The 18,160-nt window shown below is 41.7% G+C and overlaps 1 protein-coding gene across 1 annotated transcript in view; it reads right to left on the reverse strand.

The window, feature by feature from the left end:
* The window catches only part of MAMDC2 (MAM domain containing 2), a 69,240-nt gene that overhangs the window by 20,211 nt on the left and 30,869 nt on the right, over positions 1–18,160 (reverse strand). Inside the window, exons 3-7 of the mRNA XM_059833748.1 lie at positions 9,973–10,238; positions 9,159–9,243; positions 8,077–8,214; positions 5,578–5,834; positions 2,544–2,637 (exon numbers count right to left, since the gene is read on the reverse strand). Of these exons, the coding sequence (XP_059689731.1) occupies positions 2,544–2,637; positions 5,578–5,834; positions 8,077–8,214; positions 9,159–9,243; positions 9,973–10,238 (840 nt within the window). The remainder of the gene's footprint in view (positions 1–2,543; positions 2,638–5,577; positions 5,835–8,076; positions 8,215–9,158; positions 9,244–9,972; positions 10,239–18,160) is intronic.

Here is an 18,160-nt window from a genome sequence, read left to right on the forward strand (position 1 = left end):
TGCTTTAGTCTGAAAAAATCCCCCTGGTGAATGGGTGTTTTTACGTAAAACATTTCTACTTCTTTAAAAGCATCATCAGTCACTTGTCCCAGATGCTGGGGGAAGGAGGGGCACAACCCAAAGCCATCATGCAATTTTTGGCTACGTCAGGAGTCAGGACCCTGTGAGCATCATGCTACGGCAGCATGCATGACCCTTCTGCACGGAGGCTAAGAGGGGCTTCCCGGCAAGGGCAAGGACACAGGTGATCAGCTTCAGGAGAAGCAAAATGTTGGTGTTGGAGAGATGCCTGTGTTTTTTTCATCCTCAAATAAGCAAGATACAAGCAATTCCCATGTGTCTTTCTCTGCCTACAGAGAAAGAAGAGGCAGCCCTGACCTCCCCCTGGTGCTTTTCTAGCTAAAGAAAAGGCAGTTGGAGCACTACCATGTCCATGCAGCATTAAAGATTCATCCTTTGGTGAGCAAGTTTAGTACTCTGGTACCTTTTCCCTCCATTTGGCTAACATTGAGACCTTTGTTGACCAAAACTTCCAGAATGTGCTGGTTTTGGCTGGGATAGAGTTAATTTTCTTCATAGCAGCTAGTATGGGGCTGTCTTGTGGATTTGTGCTGGAAACAGTGTTGATACACAGGGATGTTTTAGTTACTGCTGAGCAGTGCTCACACAGAGTCAAGGCCTTTTCTGCTTCTCACCCCACCCCACCGGTGAGTGGGCTGGGGGTGCACGGGAAGCTGGGAGGGGACACAGCCGGGACAGCTGACCCCAACTGACCAAAGGGATATTCCATACCATATGATGTCATGCTCAGTATATAAACTCGGGGGAAAGCTGGCCAGGGGACCGCTGCTTGGGCTGGGCATCGGTCGGAGGGTGGTGAGCAACTGTTTTCATTTGCATCACTTGCCTTTCTTGTTTGTTTGTTGTTGTTGTTTTCCTTTTCATTACAATTTTTATTATTATTATAATTATTATTATGATTTTATTTTATTTCATTTCAGTTATTAAACTGTTCTTATCTCAACACATGAGCTTTCTGGCTTTTACTTTTACTATTCTCTCCCCCATCCCGCTGGGGCAGGGGGGGAGTGAGCGAGCGGCTGTGTGGTGCTTAGTTGCCAGCTGGGCTTAAACCACAACACAGAAAAATAAGGAAAAAAATTAATGCTGTTATACACACTGCTATGGCTGACTACAAGTAGAATGAACATCTCTTGCTTTTTAACATCTCTACTCAAAACAATTGAACATGGAAATAGGAGGTAAGTCTGAAGGATTAACGAGCTTTGCTGTAGTTCAACAAAATATAAAGCAAATGATTGGCATTCATTTCTCAAACAGAAAAAAAAATGCCAAAACTTAAAAATCAGAGTTAGTAGGCAAAGCTCTAACTGAACCTATCAAATATACTGGTTGGAGTAGATCTGAACTTGGGCCATGACTGCATGTCTAAATCAGGGTTGGGGCAGAAAATACTGTAAAATTTACCCCATACCTCAACACATATAACCCTTCTGAAAATTAAAATGGAAAACACAGATGCGCACACAGCTCCAGTCCATGGCATACTGCAAACATAACTCAGGATTTTTGTTGCAAAACAAAGCAAAAACAGAACAGGCATTGAGGAGTTAATGAAAAAACTAGATTTACTCAGCCAAGACTCATGGATTAATAGGATATCTGGAGTCTACTTCCTATTGATACTTGAGCAGTGTGGGTAAAGCTAGCAGAGACTCCAAGCGGATAAAAAAGGGCAAAAAATCTCTTTTTCCTTGATCAGTTCAAAGCATTATCCAAAAATCCAAACCTGTGATCAAAAGAATGGATGGGCACAGTGGGAAACCACTAATCTACTTTTGACTATTGCTTACTGCTACAGTAAAAGCCAAGCAACCAGTACACAGCTACTTAAGAGGCTGCATTCCCAAATGACAATGTAAGTCCTTTGTCCTAAGAGCCTCTGCTGCAAAGGTCACATGGATTCAGCTGACTTCTGCTGCTGTGAAAACCTAATAAAATCCTGACAGACACGCCACTCTCTGAGATAAATGATACCTCCTGGAAGCGTGAGAACAGGAAGGCAAGGCTCCCATTTTGGCTCTGAAGAACACCTCAGGGCATGTGGCAGGGAAGAAGATACTCCCTACATCGGCAATAATGAAAAGCCCAGGACGTCTTCCTCCTCATACCGTCACACCTGGGAAAATCCCCCTCCCTTTCTGCAACAGGCCTACAGGTGGCAATTTGTTCAAAAGCTGTGGTGACGCCAGCACAGCATGCAGTCCAGCACTACAGTTGCAGATCCCTGAGGCAGGGTCTTTGGAGAGGAAGCATTAAGGACTCGTTTCTGGATCAAATGAATGGCATTAGTGTTTATCTGCTGTTTTGTCATGAGGAGGAAGAGGAGCGCAATGGTGCTGGTCAGTTGAGAAAGTAGCATCTGCACATCGCTACCGAATATTGCAAGTACCGACAGACAGTTCAGAGGGGCAAAGCAAAGCGGGAAAACAAAGGCGGCAAATAGCAGTAAGAACTCATACCTGTCTGATTGCTGCAGTAAACCGGAGAGAAAGAAATGTCATCAAGGGCAACATAACCTCCCTTGGCGCTATTGAAAGCAACTTCAAATATTACCTGGAAATTATAATCATTTGTTATTCATCTACCGTATACAAAACAATAATTTTGGTACACATCTTCCTATTACAGAATTCTGATCGGATGTCCCAGACAGACTCCAGGCCATCTCAGACAGCACTGCAGGTATTGGGACAAATTAAATTATATCACTTATTAGGGATATAAATCAGAGCCTGACCCTGCCACCAGATCTTTGCCCACTCAAGGTCATGAAAAAATCAAGGGGAACATAGGTCTTCTGCTGCTTTATGAAGCATCAGTTTTAAAGATGCAGTAAGATGACTGTCATAACATACAAAGCCAGTATTCAGGGTCATCAGTCTGTACTGACTATAACTCCAAAGCTGCCTAATTATTACTGTATCTAGAATCTATCTGGATCAAGAGCTAAAAACAGTGTGGATTACTCTGCTGTTATAATATTAAGTTTTACTGTTTTCTCTAAACATCCTCAGACACTGAAACCCATGTCTTGGCATCAGCTGGCAGGGAAGATTTCCTTTAAAAAAGTGTAGTTAAGATAAGAACCAGAAAAGCTGTCACTGTGGGGTTTTTTTACCACAAAAATCAAAAAATGTTTGTACTTAGCCATTCCCAAGGGACTTCATTTCCTCAAGTAAGTGGAGGACAGTGCATAACTCTTGAGGAAGTGTCTTAAAATTTGTCTTAAGTATCAAAGCTCTGAGTTACAGGAAAACTTTGAGAAAAGGCCTGAATCACAAGGCAACCCCAGGGACAAAACACGGATGTAAGGACAAATACTTCCAGAGTGAGATCCTGTTCAGTGAAAGCAATGCCTGTGATGTCTTGCCTAGGGATGGGAGCCAAACTAGGAGAGCAGTGAAAGAATCTTGAGCAATCTCCTTCAACCGGATGAAATAAAGAGGAAGACCCTCTTGAAGCAACTGAAGATATTATATGCAAGGTTTAACCTTATTTCTATAAAGTTATCTCTAAAATAATGACTGTGTTGGATTACATAAAGATTCCTGGAGCAGAACAAAGGCCCACCTAGCCCAGTGTCTTGTTTGCAACAGAGGTCACCTACAGAAAGAACTGAAGACAATGACAAGTTTTCAGTTCTTCTTCTCTCACATTGCCTTCCTGATGGATTCTTTCTTTCCCATTAATTTGTCTAATCAGTTTTTGAACGGATCAGAATAATGGTCTCCATAGTACGCTGTGGAAGTAAGTTCTACAGTTATATGACGTAGGAAAACCCCCTCCCTTTGGTTTCTTTTAAAACTGTTACATGGTAATTAAGAATTTGGAACAGCAATGTAAATTATGAGAAAAAGGGAACAATTAATCTTTTCTGTGTCATTCATGGTTTTTATGAACCTCTACCATATGCTACTTCGGTCATTTTTTTACAGGCTGAAAACTGTTATTTCATTAAAGTAACTAACTTCTCCATACTTTTGATTATCCCCATCTCCCTCTTGTAGTTCTAGGATATTCTTTTTTTAACTGAGAGGGTTGGAGTTGCATACTCTGCTGAACACAGGGGTACCCTGTGCATTCATCAAGTGGTGACATCCTCTGTTTTGCTGTTTGTTCCAGTATAGATAGTTTCCAACATTCCAGATAGTTTTATGAATGCCACTAAGAAGTGAGAGGATACTTTCACAAAACTAACCACAGTAATGCCAAGCTCTAAGTGATCATTCATTAATTTCCATCTATAGTGCTAGTACTATTTTTCCCCTTGCATGTTACTTTGTATTTATTGAATAAGTAATTCACTTCCCATTCAATCTTACGAGACCTTATCAGACTTTATCTCCTTTCCCATATCATTTGAAGTCTGACAATTCAAATGGACGACTTGGTCACTGACTTTACACAGTATAAAAGGACTATGTAACATCTGATGAAAATTAGCTTTACCCCTAATAATTGCTGAAAGTCTGCAGGCCTATGGTGAATTAGCAAATAACTTATATGGAGTTAAAGCAAGTAGAATGAAAGCCGATTTATTTGTAATCCTAGTATTAGAAGTATATATATACATGGAGAGAGTGTGTATGTATATATAAAAATTACATATATATGTATAAAATATATTTTATATATTTGTATACATGTAAGTATATGTGTGTATCTATAATACATATACGCTGTTTATTCCAATCTTCTAAGATATTTATATATGTATTAGATATAAGAATATGTATTTTACATATATATAATGTACATATGTGTGTATGTATATATACCGTATATATACCATATATATACACATACACACACATTTTTATACACACATATGCATATATGTGTCTATATATATTTTTTTTCATACATATAGATATAAAATGTTTATTCCGATCTTCTGAGGTTTGGGATTTTTTTCAGTAAACACTAGGGAATAAAAAATCAATTTCTTTCTGATACTCTTGAAATTAATTATAGTAACCATAGAGAGCTAGCTTTCACATCTAAGGACTACTGTACTATTATGACCCAAGTTTGGACTCTATCTTGTGAAAGCACGAAAGACTGAATTGCGGGATTGTATAAGGTAGAGAATAGAGCTTAAATATTTTTTTAAATTTTTTAAAATTTTTCTTCTGCAGTGGAAGGCATGCATTATTTTATGATACTCAGCATCCTCAAAAATGGATCCCTGAGTCACAGAAATGTGGGACTGAAAGAACATTGACATTATTTAGTAGGAACTGAAAGACCCCACATTAGTAGGACTCTACAGCCTCCCAAGGTATTCTGTTCAAGCACTTCACCAGTATGGAAAGTGATTCCTCCTTGACTCTTATGCAGTGGACAAAGGAAACAACAGATCGTCAGCATCTTTATAACTGACTTTCAGATACTGTACGACCACTGCCACGTTCCCAATTTGGCTTGAGTCGGCACTGATGTCTGATGCAATCTGGAAGTCGTAGCTGGACTGTGTAGGAATGACTGCTTTACCTCCATGGGGTACGGTGCATTGAAGTCAACTTCTGCTAGCGCCCAGTCTGCACTCAGCGCACTGTCTGTTTTCCAGATCTCTTCATAAAAGCCACTCGTGTCTCTCAAGTAAACAGTAAAAACAATGCTACTCTCCTGCTTAAGTTGATAATAAAAAGATAAGCAGCCAGACATTGGGGCCGTGGTCTTCGGTGAGATTAGCTGGGCCACTTCCTGAAAATGTTTGACATAAACAGAGTCCACATACATGTAGTGACCTAAAAGTATAAAAGAAACTTGGTATAAGGACACTCTTTGAAGGAGACCACTTACAAGAAGTATCAGGAGATGGGCAGCGAAGAGACATGTATCACTATGACCTGAACAACAATGGTTCCTAGGAAATTTTACTAATTCTGAGAGATTATTTTTTTTCTCCTTTCCTCCTATGTGCAACCCAAAGTTGTTTGGCTAAGATACCACTGGCAAAACAGTCAGTCTCAGCTCTTTATGAAGTCTTTATTTGAGAACTTTATAGTAAAGAAAGTAATAAACTCTCTGAATTTTGGGAGCCATTCATAAATGGAAAAATGTGTTACAAATGAGTAAGTTCCCTGCCTCCCAACAGCTTGGTATAGTATTTAGACTTTTTCCAAGTGCAACTTTTACCAAGGCAACCCAAGTAAATTAACAAGACTATAAGCCATGTGTTTCCTCACATGTTTTACTCAGCAGTTCCTTTAATATACCAAATGAATTGGCAGATAACCTTTATTCACATTTTGCTGCTTTTATCATTCTGCTCGGTCTATCTAGGATTTGGTTTCTAACTGTTTTATCTTTACTGAATAGACTGGTTTTTTTGTAAAAATCCTTAAAAAATACTTTTGGGAGATGTTAATCAACAGAAAAATGCGTTACAGTTGAGTAGACTCCCTCGCCCTCAACAGGCAATATGACCTGCAGGATTTTCAAAGGGTACAGCTTCTCAGACTTTGATTTTGGGATAGCTATCTCAATTTAAACAGGACACATCAATGTGCACGGATATGCTGTGCATCTGTCGTTTTTCTTATTCTACACTCCCAGAAACACAGCATCAGACAGAATCAGTTGATGAAAGGAAAAATGGTTCTTCACAAGTAGAAAGCTTAGAGGAGAATGAACTGTCAAACTGACAGGGTACTTCAGCATGGACACTGCAAACTGTGCCATTAGGTTTGTATCTACACCACTACATTAATTAGCTAATAGTGTTCTCAAACCTGGAGATGTCGCTTCTCGCTTCACTCCAGTGGAAGGGGGGGGAAAGGGCTTGCTTGGCTGTGGGTCTTCTCCAGCCTGCCCACTGCCAGAGAACTGGTGACATGTCGGTGGTGCTTGACTGAGAAGTTCTGGGCTTCATTTTTGGTCTGCAGTTTTACCACATTTCATAGTTTAATTATGATCTCCCTGGATGATGTACCTTCATACCACAATTCTTGCAAAAACAATGCTATTCTGTGACTTTTAGCTTCCTGGGGTCTTCTTAGTCAATGGTCAGCAGTGAGGGTTCGGTGTGAAAAAGAAACACTGTGGCTACAAGAAAAAAGATCCCTCCCAGTTGGCGGTGTTTCCTGTCACATACAGTTCTTAATAGGTAGAGCCACTGTCTGGTCTTGAAGTTGTGGTGAATTAAACTTCCATCAAAATTTTACCGGCATTTAGGTGCTGTAGGGTGATGCAAGGCCGGACTGACACTCTGTACTCAACTCACACAATTGTGAAATAAGTAAAAAGGCACAGCGGCATGAGTTAAGGAAAGAGGATCAACCCTGCTTTTCATGATGCCATTCCTTGCACTGTCACAAGCGTCACGTTGTCTGAGAGGCACGGTGTGCTGCAGCAGCCAGATGATCTGACCGTCACCTGTTGCGGTACTTCATGCAACACTAAAGGCTAATATAACTCCCAACCCTTTTCTATGACTATGTAAAATGTTCTCCTCTCAACAAGGTGTCCGGGACAAGTATTTCATACAGAGCATGTCCTGAAAATCCTTTAAGTCTTTACAGAATTCTGCCTCCCAAGGACACATTTGATTGAAAGAAACAAAACTCCTGAACTGCGCAATTTAATCCAAGATTCTCCAAACATGTTTCAATCCCTTAGCTCTCCTACTCAACTTTCCCAATAGCCACTGTAAAGAAAACCCCTGCCAGATGTACAGAGCAGCAGTACAAGATTTTAAAACTTATTGTGGCCCATACTTTTAGAATCCACAGAAAGATTAATTTTCCCCCTCTCCATCCAAAATTTTATCCTTATTTTGAGTAATTCTGAAGCCTAGCAAAGGGCATAACAACCTTCTAAAGCTTACAGGAAACCTTCTCTAATCCCTTTTTTCACATAAGTCATTCTTACCCCACCCAATGCCAGGAGAAAAGAAAGAACTCACATAATAATTTGCAGTATAAGAGTCATACGTGGATCACAGACTCAAATTTTCCACTAGACTTCTGTTTTACATTTGTTGCTTACCCAGTTCACTGTTAAGTGTGTGGTCTTTGGGCAGGATAGACTGAGAATTGCGAATGTTCCCTCCACCAACAAACCAGTTGACATTAGGGTTCCAGCGGTTCACGAAGCCACAAAGATGATTTTCTTCAAAGTCACATTCTGTAATTGCAGACATCACCAGCTCAGTGCACACATTTTCATTACAGAAACTGGAAGAGAGGCTATTGCTAAGCACTGGCCTCATTTTACATATGGCAGTGCAGATAGCACCTATATTTATAAAACTGGACACAGTGCTTAAAAGCTTGTAATAAATAGAAGCAAACTTAGTCAATTTTTGATAAAATTCTCATTTCCATCCTGTTCAGTCCCATCTATCTTTTCATTATTTGGCAATATAGGACTGCTGTAATTTAGAAACAAATATAATAGATTTAAAATATACCACTTCATAGTATCAAGCTGAACTTCCACTTGTAAATCAGGGATGGCTAGAAGCAAAGCAGGACTAGTATTTCATAGCAGTAATGAGACTGCTTTGTTTCCTTCACAGATCCAAAGAATTATGACAATTCGGTTGGACTCCACCAGAGATCCCCAGAAATGCAAAGGTCTCCCACCCTCCTAGGCACTGAAATTTCTGAACTTCATTAGCGGTTTTTGGCAAATGTCATGAGGAAATAGCACTAAGTGTAAATATCAACAGAGTTTTCACTCTGCAGCCTGCAAGATGCCACTGTAAGGAAGCATGAGCAGGCAGACAGCAGAAATAATATCGCAGCTGTTATATCTAATATTTGCAGCAGTCTAGTTTTGTGAAAATACAATACTTGTTCCTGCTTGAACAATAAGTAGCTTTAGAATGAATTATTGTATGATGTGAAATGTCTATATATATCACAGAGATGCGTGAATAAAAACACATATTAGTGTGTCCAGCCTTAGCTTAAAAAATATCTATATCAAATATGGCAGCCTACTTTTCAATAAGGAAAAAGCCATTGTCTTTTTTTTAAACCCAGACCTTTAGTTCAGTTTTAAAACTGCCAACAAGGCATTTTTTTCTATGCAGAGAATATGGGAGCTGAGCAGACAGTACTTACCAATACAATATCCAGGAGTTATTTTAATTTCAAAAACTGCTATACTGGCGGATTTATCTTGTCCCATTTCACCTTCTAGTACAATCTGCACAATATAAACCGAACTGTAAATTTTAGGGTTTCAGTATTTCCATTATCACCCTGGACATTTAAACAGGATAAAAGAGGAGAACAAATCAAATGTATGTGGGGGGCTCATCATCCTTACAGTCAGGAGAGGTGCTTTTGCTGAAAGAGCTTGGTAGAATGCATTAAAGCCAGGGTCAATGCCCTTCCTCGAGGACAGAAGGCACACTGAATGAAAATGAGACAAGGCCAAAAAATCCCACACTTCATGTAAGAGTATGGGACTCCAGATTCCTCAGCTGTGGCTATACAGGACATTATCGTGAGAGACACGATGCGACGGGTTTTGGGTAGAAATACTCTCCTGTCAGCTTCTGACTCCTCCCAGAGGGGCACAGAGGACAGGAACGCGGCTGCACACCCAAGACCTGGGAGGTCTCGTATGTGTTACAGGATGCCAGCTGCTCCGCAGGGCTGCCACGCGGTGAGGCATCCTCACTACACGGCTCAGCCGGCCGTGCTTTCCCGCAAGCCGCACCACGTGTTCGCTGGTAAGAGTACCGACGTCCTGGCTCAAGCCAGCTCTGCTCACTGATTTTAGGGACAGAGGGGTCGACTGACTCACACACTGCCGACCCTAGAGTTGAAAGCCAAGAATAGCTTCCAGAGCAGAAATATTCGAGAAGCAGTCCGTACACTCCAACATGTGCACCAGACAGCCTGTGTCATACTCTAAAATCGGGCTTACCTTGTACTTCTTTGTGCTGTTCATTAAATCTAAGCTAGCTATGAGCCAGCTATCTGAAGGCTCCTTGGCTGACCACAGCAAACGATCAAAGCTCTCGCCTTCCTGCCTTAGGTACAGGTTGAGCCTGGCGGGATCAGGTGAAGTCTCTGAAGTTGCTGCTATCTGATAAATCAGTCTGATGCAGCTCCACTCCTCAGAGTACAGCTCAGGGCTGGACAGCACTGCTTTCTCACCCTCGTAAGATGTATCCACAGAAATGTAATGTCCTGGGAACAGACACGCATCAGAATAACAAATGTCAGAGGCTTTGCTTTTGCACCCTTGGACAAAAGTACTTATTTATAAAGGAATGGTTGTTCTGAGGCTAGGTCAGGAGATCGAGACAGCCACTCATTCATTAAGCAAGTCATTTAACCTTTTGATATTCCACTGTACCCACACAAACGTCACTTAATGTGTCTCAAAGCATTTTTAATCACAATTTTAAAATTATAGGAAATCTTCAGAGAAAGATGTATCAGTGTAAAGCAGATTATTAAGTAAGTATTGTCCTCCAGAACTGATAGCTGTAGACAAATAATTTGATTGACAAGTCAATTTACAGAGGCAGAAATATGCTGCAGGAATATTTAGTTGTTTTACAGATCAAAACTCCTTAACTTCATTTTTATAATTTAAATTTTAAAACAATACATAAAAAACACATTGCAGCCAAAAACTTCCAAAGCATTTCTGGTTTCAAAGAAGAAAACTAGAAAGATACTCTTAAGTAGTAAAAGTAACATGTACAAATCTGCTGATTCAAAAAAGTGCTAAATGTAAAGCTACATTTAAACATATCAGCAGTCTCAATGGGATTATTTCAAAATTACTCTCTGGATAGGAACAGGGCCTAAAACATAACCTTCTCTATAAAAACAAAAGAAAGGATGCGATGACAAGCTAAAAAAGCATGAGGAGGCCAAAACTGCCAAAGAAACAACATGTAGAAAAAGGAGGCAACAGTAAATAAATCACAGTGAAACAGAAGCCTGGTCCTGGAGACTTTACTAAGACATCAAAACCAAGATCAGGGGAGTAAAATGGGATACAGGAGTCACAGAAACCTGGAGTGCAATGCCAGAAACAAGTGAAACAGAGAGAGAAAGAAAATTTTAAAAAACCCAGCAAAACAACAAAACAAACTAGGACATCCATATCTGAAACATTATTCCATAGAGGATCTGGAAAATGACCCTCCTAACCTAGTGGCAATGCATATAAAACAAATCCCATTCCTGGTACTAATTCTCAGCAGCCAGGCTGCAACGAAGAGTCATAAGAGCTGTCAGGGACTGTGTTGAGTCAGTCTTTCACCCAGCAGCACATCACACCTATCCTCTTTAGACTCCTCAGAGCATATATTAATTTTCTAATCTCATTTCACTTGACCACAGAGTTAGTCTCAGTTTCCACACATATGTGAGCACTTGCTTAACTGGGACACATCAGCAGTCGGACTGATGTTAAATATATTGCTTGCCTTTGAGGCATACCCTTCCCTCCCAAATCCTGCCTGAACCCTCCAACTCTACCAAGCCACCCTGGGGTTGCTTCCTAGGAGCTCCCCTATTGCCTTTTCAAAAGTATTCTCTCAGATGTGAAAAAAATCATCTGCATGGACAGTCACCGCCTCCCCAAGGCAAACAGCAGGTACAGGTCTGTTCTAGAAGGTTCCTAAAGACCTCTCCCATACATCCCTGGGGAAGATGCCAGGACCGGGCAGCAGCTCTGACAACACCCAATTCCTTGGGCAGTGCATGTTGCAGTATCCCCCTGCATTTGCTCCCTCTCTAACCTGCAGACACTGTGCACAGCAACCCATTTGTACCGTACATTTTTGTTTAACAGATATAAGATAAATGGTTGCTACTTACTTGGGGGTAGACCCTAAGCAGTATAAGGGCATGTGTAAATACAGAAAAGCTGCATTTTCTTTCCCTTTTTAGGGAATGGAATTTTTTTTTTGCCTCCTACCATAATTTCTCTTTATATCTACTGTGTCTGGTTTTAGTCTCTTGGCGGAATACACAAAATCCTACTGGTTAAGTACGAGTAACTTGTTACTGCAGCAGTGTATGAAAGAAAAATAAACACAGGAATAAGTATTTAAAAATAGGCACCTAATATGCCTGCCAAACACTTAATCTGCCACTATGTAAAATGTGAGTGCATAAAACATCCACTTGCATACAGATACCCAGTTAGTTCACAAGAGTTAAGACACACAGCATTTATTTACTGGCATGTGCTAGTCCATGGTGTGCATGTTTTTTCACATGCATGGAGGATAGAGGGAAATCACCAAGGCTCATCAGAAGTCAAATGTTTCTCACACTTTTGTTTTTAGCTGAGGTAAGTGGCAATATCCAGTTCAGATGAAGATTCTGTGTTTTTAGACTAGTCTGAATTTGGATCATTCTGCTAACAAAGAAACCTACAATTCAGAATACATGCCTGGCAATTTCAGTTTAGATTTCAGCCCTATTTTTGTCTGCACTTCACGAGAAACCCCATAGGAAACAGACCCTTCTTATAATACTCATATTTTTGTTTTTTCCCAGAAACAAATTAGTGTTGACACAGGAAAACAAATTCACATGAAGACCTCAAATTACCAGCTATGAGGCTTAAATGGCTGCATGGCTTTAAGACTTAATTACAAGTAGACTAAGGTTCTTCTACAAAGGTAGTGATTTAAAGGAGAAAGAAAACCTCTCAGAGTTTCCAGTCGGGATGATTATGTTACTATAAACTTGACTCTGCGTTCTCTGCTGTACACTTGCTCTCACTTGGTCTGATTCCCCACTGATATGAGAGCAAAGATCACCAATTCTCTTTTTAATCGGGGGGGTGGGGGGAGGGGGGTGGGGGGGGGTGGGGGTGTTGGTGGTTTGTTTGCTTTTTTAAAAAAGATTAATTTGTCCTAGTCATTAAGTCTCCAGAAACAGAATGGTCTCACCCCCATCCTGCTCATCATTTTAGCATCATCTGGAAGTTGAAATGTATGATTGGCTCCACTGAAATCAATGGGACACTGAGAGAGAACTTTATGTGTAAAGTTTAAATGCTTTGCCAATCAGGATCAGGGAGCCTAGCACTTTGCAGTATCCAGCACAGAAAATGCTAATGTTAAGCTTCTCCCAAATGAATGCTGGCATTGACTAAACGGCCTTTATACTAAACTGTATTTCAGTAATAGAAACGACATGTGCCATTGCTGCAGAAAGGAAGGTCTCACAATGCAGACCTCAAGGACTGACACAGAGCAATTGTGAGAGCAAAATCAATGCAAAGAGAGGGTTCCTTGGAGTAAAGAAGCAGGCAACTTTCCACACTTGTTTGTGGGAGTAACAGAAGGATATTTAGCAGTTGATGGAGAATTTGATGAATGCACAGTGCTGTGGCCTGAAATCTCTCATTAAAAATGTAACATGCAGCTTCATTTTGCAGCATGCCACACGATTCTTTTCCTTGATATCCTCCTCCTCCAAATGCCCACAGCACTTAATTTATAGCAGTCATTCAGGAGTTATCAAGAAATGGCTACTCTTCAAAATCACAGGAAAGCAAAAGAGAGGTAGTCACAAAATGCTAGGAAAAGCCTGATGTCACGGAAATACAAGCATACAATTTCTGGCAATTACTTGCTCAGGGGATAGATGCAGCACTAAGCAGTATAGGGGGCTGTGCAAATACAGGAAAGCTGCACATTCTTTCCATTTTTAGGGAATGGCATGGATTTTTGCCATTATGGTGAAGACACCATACAAGCATCTTCACAGATGTCAAAAGCCAGGGACCACTAACTACTTTTGATTGCTAACAGCTAGCATTTCCCTGGTGAAAGCAAATACCTACAGCTGGTAGGAAGAGATGGGAGAAAGGGTACTCTCATATGTAACTCCCTCAACGCTCATTCAGTACTCAAGCTGGCGAGTAATGCACTTTTTACCCACATTCCTGTAATGACTGTTTACCTACTGTGTAACTTCACTGTCTTCCCCTTGACAGCTGAATCAAACTGAACAGGACCAAGCATGTGTTCATTTTACATTCCTCCATGTCCAAGCAAAATATTGAGCCCAGTGGGGATTAGGACAAACCTATCCCTCCTCAGTGCAACTATGCGTTGCGGCGGTAAGACTCACGAAACAAGACCTTTAAAATCCTTCTGTATGCATGTATCTCATCTTGCTGCTCTAATAAGCAGTTCTGTACAGAGTCTCTCTCAATTACAGTTGGTGATACATTAACTCTATGAGCCATTCACCCAAATTTTCCAAATCTGTATTTAATATTTCTTTTTAATTTACTAACCAAATAGGCATCAATACTTCAGTCAGCAGTGATTATTACCAATGGCTTAGGGGAAGGGGTGTTGAGACCAGCAATACTACTTTTTCCCAAAACCAGTGCAGAAACAACACTGATTGCTTTCTCTGTAAGTAACACAAACAAGACAAAATTCCAGACACTGGCTAATAAACTAAACCAAATTCAATTGACAAAATGAAAAAAAAACAACCTGGGATAACTAAAATTACCAGTTAGCTTTTCAATGATATATTTCCTCTGTAAAAATTTGGAAAGGTAACCACAGACATCTTAGACCCTTCGTGGGGTTTCTATCTGACACAGCTGCTCACTTAGTTCAGCAACAGTGCAGCTTTACAAGAAAAACTGTATATAAGCAGTGAGCTCCAAGAGAAACAGAGTTAAGGAAATATGAAGCAGAAAAAGTTTGGGAATTTACATTTGATTAAGCACTCATTCATACAGAAAATTTGCAAGAAATATCTTAAAAGTTGCCAGTCACGTATGGATTTTCTCTGTACTTCCCATATAGAAGCAGGGAAGAATATTACCAGGGTTTCCTGGGACAAAAATTGATCTACTGATACCTTCTCTGGAATCTCAGTGTTTGGATTTTGGGCTGTGGCTTTAGCGTTTTTTTTGAAAATATTCTACTGCTGAAAAAAAAAAAAGGCAGCAAAGCAGTTAATTTTTTAGGACATATTAAACCTTCTTACATCTCCAGTAAAAGTTAGTTAACAGTATTAATGATACTGCCAGAGAAACATAATTTTGCAAATGAAGTTTGCAATGGAGGCTATCCCTGGGTACAGATGGGTTTAGATGAAGGTTCAGAGTTTGAGTTAAGAACACAGAAATTCTACCAACTACTTCATATGAAATTTTGGGTGAACCTAGGAGGGGGCTTGTGGCACCAGACAGGAAAGCTTCAGACTCAACACTCCACTTTTCATTTGATTTCTTTTCGGGAGAATGCAAACTTTTCAACTAAAGTGGACATTTTTTGCTGACAATTTGTCTTGAAAAATAGAACTATGTGGATTAACGTTAAACTTGTCCTATCTATGAAAAGCTGAAGTTTTCTGAAGAAAATTCTTCCACTAATCAGGAACAGTCACCATGTGTTTTGGTAAGGCTTTCTGGAGGGAAGAGGAAGAGTTGGAGGGTGAGATGGGTTTCTTCCAAATATTTTTAGGCAGTGTCTTAGGAATGCAAAAAATTGCACAAGCAAGTGACTTTTCAGTTGGAGGGAAAGGTTTTGTCCTACAATTCCATGATGAAAGTAAAAGAAATGCCCAAACCAATCAAACACACAAAAGCCTGCACAAATATTTCAGCTGGGCACACAATATTGTGCTGGGATTAGAGAATCAGCTTAAACTTCAACTATAGTGGCCTTTTTTGATGAGGAGTCAAATGAATGGAGTTTGGAATACTTTAGTATCTTTCAACCTGCAAGCAGAGGGCTGTTATTGGAGCTGGAGGTCTATCAGCAAGTTTTAGTGCATACAGCCTTAAAAGCTAGGCAGCATCGGGCTAGAGGGCACCGAGCCCAAGCCCCAGTCCCCAGTGCCAGATGCGGCAGGGTGCCGGTGCCAGCTCCCAGCTGGCTGCAGGCTTCCCCTTGCTGCCCTCGTCTGCCTGCCATGGGGCAGGTGCCCTCTGGGCAGCCTTGGCCACAATGTCACCAAACCTGATGTGCACCAAGAGCCACCAAGACCTCTCGTGTGAGCAAGCTCTCTCAGTAGCAGCAGTGCATCCCAGGCAGCTGGAGAAAGCATTGCCTCTCACCACCGTTGCTGGGCCAGAGGAGGTCCGTCCACCACCCAGGCCCCTGGGGGGTCTGCCCCACGCCCCCCTCCCCAGCCTCATCTAGCAGACTGTGAAGCACAGCAACAGCTGTCCAGCAACAGCCGTCCAGCCTTGTGAGAGTCAGTGTTTAACCACCTCCCCTTGGCCCTCAGGAGACTTGCGGCAGCAGTTTCTCCCCACTACAGACAGATGCACGCAGGGCGCACACGGGGCTGAGCAGCAAAGCCTGGCCCACGTTAATGAAGGTAGAGGCTCAGTCCCGAAACATCCAGGGTGATGCCATGATTAAAGCTACTTGACCCCGCGGGGCATAACTGGTATTTTCATTCCCATCAAGCAGCAAATGACTTTATTTCTGGCGAGACGTTAGATTCACACCAGAAGAACTGCATGGAATACGCTGGGACCAATTAGCATTGTCATCGTAGAAAAAAAATTTTGGCTTAAGCCTCCTTGTCTCCTCCATGGTTTCTTAAAAGCAGCTCTGTGAAAATAGCTGGGAGATGGAGAAGCAGGAGGTGGTCTGTGTTCACTGTCTGTAGGGACTGACATGCACTACTACTGTCAAGGCTTTTCCTCCTCTTGTGTCTACAGGGGCACCTCAAGCCTAATGCTGTCACCTTTCTGGAACCCCCCTCGCTGCCCAGGCAGGGAGGGCACCTGAGGACCCCGCTAAATCTGCCCCTGGGCTACTCAGCTTCTTCAAGGGGAACAATGGGTTTCCAGGCAACTTTCACAAAGCTGAGTAGCATTTATTGAAAACAGAAGCATTTTGTAGAACAGCACAGCCTCGGGCGATGAAGGCACAGGCAGTTCCCCCAGGCAGTCACACACCTTCCTCCCGCCGGATGGGCAGCCCTGACAGCAGGAGCTCCCCGGCAGCTTTCCCACCAGCTCTCCTCACTTTACCAACCAGTCTCCCTCCGGGGACTGGGGGTTATCATTTGACCCTTTGCTGGCCGCGGCCGCTAGACCGGGCCAGAGAGGTCACGGTTCCCAACCTCAGGGGATGAATCTTCAAAGGCTCCTTTCCCAGTGGAGGGCTTAGATTAACTACCAGCCCCACCTCCTGCCCTGTCCTTTGCTCCCCCAGAAAGTTCAGAAATACAGCTGTTAGCACGCCTGTCAAAAACTATCAAAGTAATACAATTAGCTCTGAAACACACTGTGACTGGACCGTCTGGTCGCAGCTACTAACACAGTGGCAATGCCTTCCAGCCTCCATCCGTCAGCGTGCCTGTGAAAGTCTGGCAAAGGCCCAGCTTGCGCTGCCGTTCTCTGTTTCTGATTTAGAGGAGTTGCTCCACTACACTGGGGACACTTGAACTTTTAAGAGCTCTTTGGCAACAGCCGGGTCCTCTCCTTGCTCTTCTTCTTGAAGTCCCAAGATCCTTACATCATGCACCAATTACACCAGATTTTTCGTTTGTTCCAAACACAAGCATGTGGGTTTGTTTTCTTTCACAATGACCTGACAGATTTTTATACACTTTTCAAGTTTTCTTTCTGCTTGTTCCAGCCAACCCATCAGTCCCAGTCAGCTGTTGTTCAGACCACTCAGTTCTCCTTTTCACGCTGTTCATTACATAACTTCGACAACTTTTTATCTGCTGACACAAAGGCTACCAGGTTCTTCTCCAGTATCTCTAGGTTTCCTTGCAACAGCTCTTTCAAAAAGCCATCTCTGTGATTTCTATTAGCTGGTATACTTGAGCAGGACGTAGGTAAGATTTGGAGACACAAGATTCTCTGCTGTGAATTTTTGCATCGGAAATAATTCAGAAAAGCCTTTTCTTTATTCTTTGGCATCCTAAGTCAGTTTCCATTGTCCCCAGTGCACAGGGAATATTAAAGATAAAAACCAGAGAAAGCAGAAATCATCAGGCATCTATTTGTTCACAGTGCTCATCTCTTTCATTACTAGCTCCATCCCTTTGCTAAATCATGTTTCCACCAGGATCAAGCACACAGGGGAAAGCACTGGGATAGCTCTTCCAGCACAGCTGCTTCTCCTGGCAGA

The sequence above is a fragment of the Gavia stellata genome, chromosome Z, assembly GCF_030936135.1.
Source record: "Gavia stellata isolate bGavSte3 chromosome Z, bGavSte3.hap2, whole genome shotgun sequence".
Classification (NCBI taxonomy): domain Eukaryota; kingdom Metazoa; phylum Chordata; class Aves; order Gaviiformes; family Gaviidae; genus Gavia; species Gavia stellata.